Source organism: Phyllostomus hastatus, unplaced genomic scaffold (assembly GCF_019186645.2).
Source record: "Phyllostomus hastatus isolate PE091 unplaced genomic scaffold, TTU_PhHast_1.1 phas_contig_40, whole genome shotgun sequence".
NCBI lineage: Eukaryota > Metazoa > Chordata > Mammalia > Chiroptera > Phyllostomidae > Phyllostomus > Phyllostomus hastatus.
The window spans coordinates 9948641-9961952 of NW_025333872.1; the positions used below are offsets into that span (position 1 = coordinate 9948641).

At 36.6% G+C, this 13312-nt stretch overlaps 1 protein-coding gene across 2 annotated transcripts in view; it reads right to left on the minus strand.

Annotated features, from left to right (window-relative positions):
- Positions 1-13312, minus strand: part of LOC123821656 (24-hydroxycholesterol 7-alpha-hydroxylase) — an 81497-nt gene that overhangs the window by 27674 nt on the left and 40511 nt on the right. For both annotated transcript variants that reach the window (XM_045843270.1, XM_045843272.1), the window contains one exon: positions 5687-5820. In XM_045843270.1, the coding sequence (XP_045699226.1) occupies positions 5687-5820 (134 nt within the window). The remainder of the gene's footprint in view (positions 1-5686; positions 5821-13312) is intronic.

The following is a 13312-nucleotide window of genomic DNA, read 5'->3' on the forward strand; positions in this document are numbered from 1 at the left end:
TTCAATAATTTTAAGAAGTATATAGGGATCTTAAGACCGAAAGTTTGAGAATCACTACATTAAAAAAGAAGGCATATGTCAGTATCTTCTCTCTTCATTAACTTATGATTCATTTACTCTATATTAAACTCTTATGTACAAAGGATTTTGTTTTCTTGTTATGTATCCAACCTGCTCTATTGGTATGAACTGGTCTGATACCAGGATCTTGTCATTTTATTTGTTGTAGTTTTATAACATATTTTAATACATTGAGAAGATAATTAATATTACTAACATTCACATTTTCCAACGCTTCCTTACTTATTCTTTCCTTGGTATTTTTGCAGATTAACTTTGTTCTAAAAATATCAAACCTTGAAGACAGAATACAGGTAGAAATATAAGAGTTTTCAAAAGGTGGCATAATAAAGAGAAAGAAGAATGGAGTAAATAAAAGAAAACAGATAGTGTTCATTTTAATTGATTCCAAAAATACAGAAAAGAATACAGGAGCAAAAATAAACGACATTTCCCTGTCCAGGCTATGCTGGGAAGGGCAGTGGGAGACCACTCCCAGCATCTGTAGCGGGACACCTTGATCAGCTGACCGACAGAAGATAAAACACAGACACACCTCTGCCACTGCTCAACACAGATGGCCCCATACCAGACGCTTTCCACAATCCAAGTCCTAGGAACATGTGGTGTATTCAGCAAAGACATTCCACCAAAATATATCAGGAAAATTCCTAAAGCTTAAAATGACCAAGTCGTATTAATTTACACTAAGAAAATAGTAACATACAAAAAGATTTAGCTTTAAGAATGTTCATCTTCATGCATGCTGTTTATAATTGGGAAAAATGGAAGCCATATACATAATGAAAAATAAGGAACTGATTTAAAAATTTATACTCTGTCCATGTATTAGATTACTATGCTGCAATTCAAATGGTTTAGATGTTCTTCATTGATATGTAAGATTACTTGTGATCTATTATTAAGTAAAATAAAAGCAGGTTATTAAAAATTAGTGTAGTATGACCCCAACTGAAATTTAAAAATGCACATTCTACAGGGAAAAAATCTGAAATTACAATAATACCAAAGTGTTCACAGTAGTTAGATCTGACGTGAAATTTTAACCAATTTTTAATTTCTTCTTTCAGCTTCTTTCTATGGTCTCTTTTTTCTAATTACCATGTTTTATTTATGTAATAAGAAGAAAAGTCTGTGTAAGTTATTATTTTTGAAGTTAAAGTCTTATCTTCACAGGGAGAATTCACGGTGATTAAATCAGTTTGGGTCCCTAAGAGGAAAGGCCGTGTTTATAAGTGACACAGAAAGTACAGGAAACACCACACCTTTTACAGATATGAAAAAGATGTTGTGAGAAATAATGAAAGAGGAGTGTTGGAACAGTCTCCGCAGGTGGCAGCCTACGCACCGGCCCCTAAGGCAGCCTTCGCCAGCTGCTGGGCTTGGGGGGAAATGACCAGAATGAGCCTCACGTGCTCTGGGTGGAAAGTGTGAGTGAGTGTTAGGAAGTAGAGATATGAGACTATTAATTTTTTTAAATGATTTCTTGGCTCATTTTGGATATCCATTATTTCTAATTTAAAAATTTTATTGGTCAATTCCCAGTCAGGGCACATATCTGGGTTGCAGGCCATGGCCCCCAGCAACTGCACATTGATGTTTCTCTCTCTCTCTCTCTTTCTCCCTCCCTTCCCTCTCTGAAAAAAAAAATAAATAAAATCTTTAAAAAACATTTTATTGGGATCCCACAGATGTTGGACTTTGTAAGAAAACTGTATGTTGTGAATCATAAGTGTGTTTATACTCTTGGACCAGTAATCCACAAGTAAAACATAACTCAAGGATAATCACTAAAAAAATAAAATGTACTCTGTACAAAAATGCAAGTAATTACCACATTTAAGTAATCACAAAGGAAAACAAACTAAATTCTTGAGAGTCAGGAAATAATTAAATATTTAAGCTATTAACTCAATGGACTCTTATGTGGCAATTGAAATAAATATGAAAACTCCAGATTCATGAAAAGTGAAAAATAATGTTAAAAACTTTTAAAAATGACATTTACACTATGATGAGACATAGACTTCTGTGTTGATGTCATAGGAAAAGAAAGCTGGGTAGTTGTTATAGTGCATGATGGGGGGATTGAGTGTGCGTGAATATGTATGTGCATGTGTTTTAGCATGGGTGTTTCTCGTGGTAAAGTTGTTGAAGTAAAATTAATTTTGAAAAACTAGGTGATTTAACAGCCCCAATAGTTCTGACAAGGATATGATGTTAAAAGCTCCCTAAGGGTTAACTGCTTAAAGACAGAAGAGGGGTTCAGCAGGGAAGGGGGGTGGAATACCAAGTCACGGTGTCAGTACCAGCCATCAGACGAGTGAGTTGCTGGTCAAGAGACAAGAGACAGTATGCTGAAAAATAAATACATTTGTGCCAGTACCTTATGGTAAAATAAAAGTACAAGAAAGGAGGAAATCAACTGAGTCATCTTAAGAATCCTAAAATGAAAAGTAAAATGAAATAAGCAGGAAACCAACACCGGCCTAGTGGAAACTCCCACTGCTAGAAGGGAAGCAAAGGGCCGGAGGACACAGGCTGCAGGTGGCTGCACAGTGAGAGCTGAAGGAAAAGAAAGGGGGCAATTACAGAACCATAAAGACAAAGCAGTGCTCATCTGAAGGAAGAAGTATTGGAGTATAGTCAATCAAATCAAGATAAATGAATGAAAGAAGAGTATCGAAAGTATGGACAGAAGGAGCCAGAAGGAACACAGTTTCAGAAAGAGTGCACTATATGGGTTGGAAAGTGGTGTGTGCCTAAGAGTTTATAGTGTGTGACTGGGAAGAAAATCTACTTATATCATAAATTAAAAATTTTTTATTATAAAATTATCCCACGATGATCTTAGATATTTAGCTAAAGAAATAGCATCGCTAGGCCTAAGAAGAGGGGTGAAGAGCTGCCATATATGTGGCAGGCGGAGCAACCAGTTAAAGAAGCACAAGATGGAATGTGCTAAAGCCATATGGGCCACACTGAAACTCATAAGAGAGAAGAAATCCAAAGGCAACAGGAAAAACAATTCATAAGAATTTAGATACGAGAATCTTTCTGGTGTTTTTCTTCCTCGGTTGGTGGTGGGTGTGGTTAGTAGACATGAAATGAGAACTTTAAAAAAGAACAATTACAGGTAAAATATAAAAAAACCTGGAGAATGAGACCAGAAATAAGAAATGAGAGGAAAAGAAAAGAATTTAGGAGGAAAAGAAGGGAAATATATTGCTGACCTTTTCTTTATTGTCTTTTGTAAGGCAGTACATGCGGTAGGAAGAAAGGGAAGAAGAAGAAGAGAAATGATAGAAGGAAGAAGAGTGGAGGAAAGAAAGGAATCTGAGTGTTAGGAGAAGGAGAGAGGATAAGCACAAAACACCTTTTAAGAGACTGTCATGGTACAGAAACCAGACAAAACAACACACAATAAAAATTAAAGAAAACTACAAATGAACTTAGACACAAAAATCCTCAACAAAATATTAGCAAAACAAATCTAACAATGTATTAAAAAATTATACACCATGATCAAATGAGATTTATTCCAGGTATAAAAGGACAGTGAAATACTCAAAAATTGGTCAGTGTAATCCACCATACAAACAGGTTAAGGAAGAAAAGCATTGATTACATTAGTTGACAGAGAAAAAGCACTAGACAAAATCCAATACCTATTCAGGATAAAATTCTTAGCAAATTAGAAATAGAGGGAAGTTTCCTCAACTTGATAAAGAACATCCACAAAAAACCCTATAGCTAACATCATATTAAACAGTGAAAGACTAAATGTTTTTGTATTAAGATCAGGAACAAAGCAAGAATATGTGCTGTCACACTATTATTCACCACAGCGCTGGAAGTTAGAGCCAGTGCAATAAGGCAAGAAGAAATAAAAGGCATACAGGTAGGGAAGGAAGAAATGAAAATATTATTTACAGATAAATTCCCAATGAATCTACACAAACATCCTTCAGGCCACTAAGTGAGTTTAGTAAAGTTGCAGATACAAGATCAACACACAAAAATCAACTGCATTTCTACAAACAAGTAATGTACAATGGAGAATAAAAACTTTAAAAATATACCATGTATAAAAGATCCAAAATTACTGAAATATTTAGGCATAAATCTAACAATAAATATATACAGGGTCTATAGGCTTAAATTAAAAATCAAGACACCTGTTGGCAGATAATAACAGTTATGTAATTCAATTAATTATCTACTAGCCAGAATATAAATGAGGCTATAATATAAAAAATACAGGAATGGGCAAAAGTAGGCTTATAGTTGTTCATAAGAAAAATAATAATACAAGAATAAATTCTGTGTTTCACACACAACTGTAAACCTACTTTGGCCTCACCCTGTATAATGTAAATATAAATATATTATAAATATAGAATATAAATAATATAAATAAAAGTTCAATAAAAATTATAGTAACATTCAGAGTAATAAACACATTGTTCTACTTAATTGTATTGAGTTATTTGAATATTTCCTCTGAAAGCACAGTCTTTTATACTCATAGTTTAAAGTAATTAAGAATTTGATTATTAAAAAGCAAAAACTAATAAAATCCCACTAAAACTAAATGCTCTAATTTATGTAAGATCAGTTAAACAAACAACATCTCCTCTGACTTTAGCACATTACAGTCTTTATAAAATTTAGACATTTTGTCTCTTATGTTCCACTACTACAAAATTTTCTTGGTTTGAATCCATGCACTCTGAAATTGTGTATAAAAAACCCCAACAAGAGTGAGCATCTGACTTAATGTGATCTTGCAGGCTCTAAGTCAAATCATTCTGAAAAAACATTTTGTTCTGCCTGATTGATTCAGAAAATGTTCAACTGAAATTTTGCTGTGCACACATACATTTCATGATATGCTTGAGAATGTTCCCCTACATGGCCCACAGAAAGGACCACTCCCCTCATTCACTTGTGGATTGCTAATATCAGTTGCTATTACCCACGATATTCCTGCTGTCTGTTCCCATATCTGTAATCTGTGGCCTGAAAATGTCTTCCAGTTGGAACCTCCCTCACACATGAATTCCTCAAACTATGGCTGCTCAGGAATACTTGGCTGGTTCATCAGAGGAGATATTATCTAATCTACCTGCTTGATTGAAACAGGATAATACTAATTCTGATACAGGTTATTAAAAGATAATATTGTAGCTAAACCTTCACCAATGGATAAATACCTACATTAACAAAATATTGCTGTTCTGGCTGGTGTAGCTCAGTGGAATGAGTGCCAGCCTGTGAATCAAAGGGTCATGGGTTTGATTCCCAGTCAGGGACATGCCTGGGTTACAGGGTGGGACCCCAGTAGGGGATGCACAAGAGGCAACCACACATTAATATTTCTCTCCTTCCCTTTCTCCCTCCCTTACCCTCTCTCTAAAAATAAATAAATAAAATCTTTAAAAAAAACAAAAACAAAAATATTGCTGTACAACCATTATTAGTAACCTATTCCAGGGCCATTGAGTACTAACTAGAATTTAAGGAATTATCTAATAACATATGGGTAAAATATATACTTTTTCTCCTAGAAAGATTATTATTTTAAAACCAAAGCAAAGCTTACCAGAATTTTAACTGGTTTCATCACTTTTCTAGTAATGGCACCTGGGGCTCTTAAACGAATGGTTTCCAAAATACACCATTTAATTAGAGGGAGTTTCTTCAAGTCATCCTCAGATACTTTAATCTTATCTTTACCTGTAAAAAAAAGAGAAAAGAATGAAAGGAAATGGACTTAAAGAGGCCAGAAAGTGATTTTAGGTAAGTTCATAAACATAGGTTAGATACTACCCTCTGACAGCTAGTGCTAATATTACCATTACTCTTGGCATACCAAGTTTAGTAGTTTATTGCCTCTTTTTGGCATTTTCCTCTTACCAAGATGAAATGTATGGCATAAAAACTAAGCCAATGTTGATCACTGCAACATGACAGATTGGTCCCCGACCTTGGTTCTCCCAGTCCTGCGTCTGTCAAATGACTACAATAGACCCTGTCAGAAATGTGTTCAATTTTCACCCTTTTCATTCTTTCTTGTCTAAATTCTCATTCTTCTTAAGGAAACAGCAATAAAAGACTGAGCATCAAAAGTACAGAGTAAAAGATCTGAGAAGCCGCTTGGCTTACTTCTTCTGTCTCTTCCCTGCTGACTTACTTTGGTTTTGCTTTTGTTTTTTTCAGTCATACATTTCAGCAGCGAATATTAGGAAAGTTAACAATATTAGGAAAGGGGTGATAAGACACATGTATTTCATGTGGAGTGACAATTTCTCTAAACATAGATGCTCCAAGCCTTCCTAACGCAACATGCATAATGTAGCTAATACTTAGACAGAAGGCAATTGAGAAAGGATCAGGGACAATCTGTTTATGACCCAAAGAATGGTCAGGGCCTTTAGTCAGATTAGACAGTTTGGTTAATGGCGGTATATCAAGTAAAATATTTCCATTTTGAAAATTACTTTAAAACAACTCAGCTTTCAACTTGGTTTTGGCAGTATTTGCTTAATAAAAGTCAACAACATTGTCAGTTTAATTAAGTCTACTTCCATATTTGCTTCCCAACTGTCCTGGGAATGAGTGGGTGAGAGTGGAATGTAGGGTCTCCCCCCATGTCTCTCCTGCATTCTGGGTGAGGCTTGCTCTAAAAGCAAGTCCATTCCACAGGAGGGCTGGGTGGGTGCCGCCTGGGAAACCCTCCCTGCAGCACATGTGGAATTCCTGGGGAGTCAGAAGCAAATCTCTTTGATTAGTGGAATCTAGGATTCAGAGTTTTTACACTCCAGTTCTACTAATCTGTATAGGGGTGTCTATACACTCCGCTAAACTTGATAGATTCCTGAGTACAAATAACGGCCAGGAGTTGAGTTAGGCTCTACCAGGGTTATAACAATTAAGATATTCTTGCAACACACTTAGTCCAGCAGGAGGTAAGAGACAAGCTCATAGTTGACTGGTACACCACACAGGCAGGGAAACTTCTGTGAGATGTCAAATATTCTGGTAGTTAAAAGCAGGGAAGATTCACATCCAACTACAGGTAAAACAAACATTCTATGACTATTTTCTCTAAAACTACAAATATAATTAGTTCCTTATATAAGTAGACCTCAGTAAATACCTATTGAATTAACAAATGGTCCAACTTCAACATGGGGAGATGAATAAGAGGAGATTCTAGGCAAACAAAAGAGGAAGGGCAGGCCCCTGAAAAAGTCTGGACTCTAGTAATAGTGAAGTTTCTGACTTCCTTTTAGAAAAAAAAAGAGATTTTATTAAGAGTTCTTATTAGAGTAATTGAATTATACAGTGCAAAAATATTTTATATTATATAATACAGACACAAAAACTTGTTTTGAGTTGAATATATAAAATCTATTCTAACCTATAAATATGTAAGAGATGCAGGCTACACTCGGAAAACGAATGTTTTGATATAATATTTTTAGTTTCTGAAAACCCAATGTAATGTGGGAAAAATAAGGTAGTATTCTTGGATTAGACAAAGAAAAAGAAAAGAAAATATGCAAAGTTTTCAAGCAACATCTTTAGGTTAAAGACCTTTCTTATTATAACTCTTAGAAAAGGCTCCATACTCACACTGTGCATATTTCAATGCACATCTGCGGTTTGTCCTCCCAGCGTTTTGACTCTAAATTTAGAAAGCTCCCCTTGGAAGAATGCCAAGGCAATCATCAAATGGGCCAGAGCCTGGAGTCAGCCAGGACCAGTGCAGAAGGCATCCAGGAAAGAAATGATGGGTGATTTGGGGTAAAATTCAGAGACCAGTGTTTTACTCAGCATAAATGCAGTAAAGGTCAGACCAAATCTTAGGATATTTGAAACCAAATAAAAGAAAAGATGATTTTTGTATTCAGAAATAGCAAAACATATTTCTAAAATATTATATATAATTTTGGGATTTCACAGGCATGATGACATTCATGTTATAACACAGTAACTACGAATTCCATTTGTTAAGTATATATAGTAGGTTGAAATTCTGTTATTTCACCCATTTATTCATTAATAGAAATTTGCTTCATATCTGTTATGTGCTAGCCCATGCATAGGCACTGTAAGAGACAGGAAGGGAATAATACTAATTTATTGACCATTAATGTCACACGTACTTTGAACCACTTCATTCATTTCTCGTAACTACCTGCCAGCTAGCTGTCTGGCCTCCGAGAGGTTAACATGGCGGAGGAGACGAGCTTGAAGGTGTCAGAGTGGTCTTCACACCCATGTCTGTCCACACCGAAAACATCTACCCTTGCTCACTGTGTCCCATCACTTCCCCTAAGAGGAGAAAGGAAAGATATAGCCATTGCCTTAAAGGAGCTTGGACACAAGGACACAAAATCATATCTAGATATAAATAACCATAATATAAGTGTCATAAGAGAGGGTTCGAGCGTCAGTGGTGTTCATCCATCCTCTCTTGCCTAGGGCTGGAATTTCAGCTAAGCTTGGAAGGATGAGTGAGATTCACCCAGGCAGAAAGAAAAGTCACTTACATACCAAAATTAATCATAAAAATGATTTCTTGAACTTAAAAAAAAAGACACACAAATCAAACAATCTCCAAAGTCAGTCCTTTGAGAGATGGCTCCTCTGGTGCCTTTATACAGAAGCCCCCTTTCCGTACACACACACACACACACACACACACACAGAGTAAATAAATACATAAAATATAAAATACAGAAACTCTGTTTCTATAGTCCTGGGATGACATCACATAAAGATTCAACTAATAATTTGGGGGAAATAGTCCATGTTTTGACAGAAAAGAAAAAGAATGGTAGGTATTTGTTGAGTCATTCAGACCTTTTGAGATGTATTCTAAGGAGACTGAATCAGGAGAGGCTGCAGAGGGTGGTGAACATGGAGGGGGCACTGTGCTTCCCCACAAAAGGAAGACAGCTGTATGGGATATGCTACCAAGGGACAAGTGGAAAGATGAAGAAAAGCAAATAAGTTCCACTGAAATTAAACAGTGCATCTCTACACATTCCTCCACCTCTTTCTTTACTTTTAAAAGTGTGGATTCTCGTTGTTTGTTGTTCTAGCTATGAGTTAAGCTTTTCTGCCCAGAAGCTGCCTTTTCATATTCAGAGAACAGCTTGTTGGAAATACTTAGAGTTAAGGTGTGTGCAAAGGTCACGGCACATGTGAAGGAGAATGAACCTGGGATAAAAACGCATGACAGAAAGGTTGAAAAATAAACTGATGTAATAACCTTAAACAATGATTCCTTCCAAAATTTGGTCTAGAAATTGGCTTCCAAAATTTTATAATAATTTATTTTAAAAGTAAAAGTCAAATAATAAATGTTGGTGTTTACTTTAGACCATTACTAGGGAAATCATGTAATAGCTCTGACAAATACAGCATTTCTATGACTTCTACTCGAAAATAATGAAGCAATGACATTAATTGCTGAAAGAGATCAAGGACAAGAAACTAGTTTCCTAGCATATTTTTTGAACTGCAGATCTCAAGATAAACTTCTGAAAGAAAATTTCAGTGTTTAGAGAACAGAAACAAAGCTAAAGGGAAATAGTAAATAAAGAATTTATAGTATTCCACAGGGGAATAAAAGCAGTATCTTACATTCTTCCCTTCATTTCAGGAATTTAAAAAACTTCAATATTTTAAAGAATGTTCAAAAATGCAATTTTAAAAAGTTATACCTCTGTTTTATTCTAGGACTATATTCTTATATTTACAACATTGCTCTTTCCTTTTCAGAAGAAACCTACATTCACTGGAATAGGTAAGCACACATGCAATAGAGAGAGTAAGAGTAGAGAAAATGCCCTGAACTAGGTAACATCACTTACAATAGGCTTTGTATCCTCAAACGACCCTGGAACAGTTATTTGTCAGTAGTGAGAATATGCTGGTTACAGATTGCTGGAAACCTTCAACAAGATGACAATTTGCTTGTGGACTTGTCTCCCAACCAGAAAACAATAAACCCATTTCTACAATTATTCTTTTAAATTTGAAAAGCAACACTGTGAAACTAAATCTTGGATTATTGAAAAGAAAAAATAATTTTAAATTTTGCATAAAGACTCCCAATGACCTTTCCCTTCTCCAAACATATATTTCCCCCTGTTCCTGATGACTAACAGGTGGTGAGAGAAATGCCCAGGACAGGGTAGACCAGAACTGAGAGATAGGAGTAGCAAAAATAGGAAGAGAGAAATGATTTAAAAAAATAGTGAATAAATAAGATCGCAGAACTAAGTTGGTTAAGCAAGGTACAAATTTGAGGGATTTAATTATTCTGCACAATAAGACCCAGGTTTTTCCTAATGTTGCAAATTATGTCTTTGGGCTGAAACTTCTTCATCGATATTAGCAGTGTGAATATTCAAAAGATTCTGAAGAGTGTGTTAGGAAAGGGAGAGACTGTTTAGAGAACAAACTAATGGTTACCAGAGGGGCGGGGGTGAGGGAATGGATAAAAAAGGTGAAGGGAGTAAGAAGTACAAATTGGTTGTTACAGAACAGTCATGGGGATGTAAAGTACAGTACTATACAGGGAATGTAGTCAATAATGTAATAACTATGTATGGGGCCACGTGGGTACTGGAAATTCCAGAGGGATCACTTTGTAAAGTATATGATTGTCTAACCACTACCCTGTACATCTGAAACTAATACAAAATAATGAATGTAAACTGTAATTGAAAAATAAAAATTTTTAAAAATGTACTTGTTTAAACTTGTTGAGTTGAACCATGATTCCTATCTCTAATAATTAAGGGAATAATAAACCAATAAGCCACAGGGAGAAAGAGAGAGAGAAAAAGAGAGAGAGCGAGACTGTTTTGGTTTTTAGAAGGGAAGGGAGTGACAGAGGGGACACTAGGCAGTGAGGCCTTAGGAATAAAACAGATCTTCACTTGTGTAGGAAAGTTGAACATTTTAAGAATGCAGCCTACCAGGACAGAAGGTCTTCCAACATCTAGTCCTCCCCTCCTCCCTGCCTCCTTGCCTTTTTCCTTCTCCCTCTTGCAGAATGCCCAGATTCTCCCACTTACAGTAAGGGGTGACTGGATTTGTGGCATCTGAAGATATAGAATGGAGTTTATTGGATACCTCAAATAAACAGAGACTATATATAATTTTTTAACACACGCACAGAACCAGAGGGAGGGAGAAGATAAGGGGAGATGAAAAAGATAATGAGCTGAAGAAAGAGCAGAATGTAGAATGGATCCCTGTCTCACAGACACCCCTGGAGTGTGAAGAGAGGGCTGACAGAAGGAGGCGCAGTCCAGGCAGCTCCAGAGGTGGGAACATGCATGCAGAAGATAAGCCAGACCAGCCTGCCCGGGAACACAAAGCCTGCATGGCCATTTCAAGCAAATGGTAAGCTTATAGTGCTGAGACCTTCAAAAATTCAAGTCACAAAACAATATTCTGTGTTATCTCCCAAATGTTTCTTCCACAAAGAAAAAATATACTCTTTGGGTTTTTTTCTTACAAAATATAACTTCATTATTGTGCATGTGCATTACTGTACAGGATCTATGAGAAAATTTTGTAAGAAAGATACTAAGTTAAATTTATCGCAAATTCGAGAGAGAGACGAGGTGAGTAGATGAAAGATTTTGATGTATAAGGTAGCCTATGAAGTTAAGAGCCTTTTAGTTCACTGCTGTTCCCTGTGAACTGGGTACAGATATAGTCTCTCCAATGACTGCAGGTTTCTGGAACACAAATTTACTGCAAATGTTGATTGCTTAGAAAATTTTGCCTTGAGAATGTTAAACAGAATGAAGTTACTTTTCTCCTCTAATTATTTTTAGCTTTGAAAGAAAAGATTGTGGATTTGCTTTCTGTTGGCCAATAGCGGATGAATACAAACTGTGCTGATCCACTGTTTTTTCTGTAACAATTGCATTCTGTTTTAGTAGCAGCACTACAATCAGTTTTAATACCTGGTAGGGCAAACCTGGTCTTACTAGTTTATACTTTTAATAATTTTGATGTCTAATCACACTTACCCTTCAAATAATATTTAAGTCACTTACATCCCCCCCAAAAAACTGGAATTCTCATTACAATTAATTAAATATATATGAGTTTTCAAAAGGTTGGCATTTAAACTGGTAGGCTTTTCTTCTTTATTTAGGTTGTTTTGTTAAAATATATGTTTTTATAAAATGTTGTAATTCCTCCATAAAGGTTGTATTCCAACCAAATTTCTTTATGTAAGAGAAATACCAGTTAGATGAATAAAAAGGACAGACATAAATGGGAAGAAAGGCTTAAAAGGCAGCTTACGGTATTTGTAGTGGATGAAAACTGGGGAAAACAAAGCACACACCTCTAGACTGTCCACGTGCTATGAATGTGGGCACTGGGGCTTAGGGACTGTAGCTGTGGCCTGCCGGCCCACGTCTCCTTCAGTTCTTCCCCTCACCACCAGCTTCCACCAAATACCTCAGTCATTTCTGAGCTTCCAACTCTGGCTCTTCTGACTTTCCCAGGGATGGATGTGGCTTTTTTGGCATTTGAATGATTTAGCTTAAAATTTTATTTAGTGACAGATTCCTATTGTTGGGAAAGACAATGTCAGGTGTGTCTCACTGAGTCTTTGAACCCCAACTCCGTCACCTAAAAATGGGGCTTGAGCCTGGAACACTTCCTTACCAAGAGATGAAGAGCCCACATGGCCTGGGCAGGGCTTACCCCCTTGTGTGGGACTATTCTTCCTTGTTTCAGGCACAGTGAGTACTCTTCTGTGTCTGCTTAAAGTGTGTGCAGCATATGGCAGCTGTCCAGCCCCACAGTTTATCTGTCCTCTGAGGGAGGGGACATGGCTGCAGCCAGTGCTGCATTAGCAGGGTACGAGTAGAACTGCCCTGCATAGGCCACAGGAGAGACCCACTGGCCGTGGAGAACTAGTGCCCACAGCTGAAGCTGACCTTGCTCTGTCTCTTCTCCGTGTGAGTATAGCTCGGTTCCACCCAGTGCTTCACCACACTGTGCTTTCCTTCACAAGTCCCATACCACAATGCAATGGGCAGATATGTTTCAGGTCTCCCCTGGGACTGATGACCAGTGCACCATACTCTGTCCAAAACACTTATTAATAAATTATAAGCAATAATCTTTAAAAAGAAGACTCCGCTCAGCTGCTTCAGTTTGCCATTCCTAACTG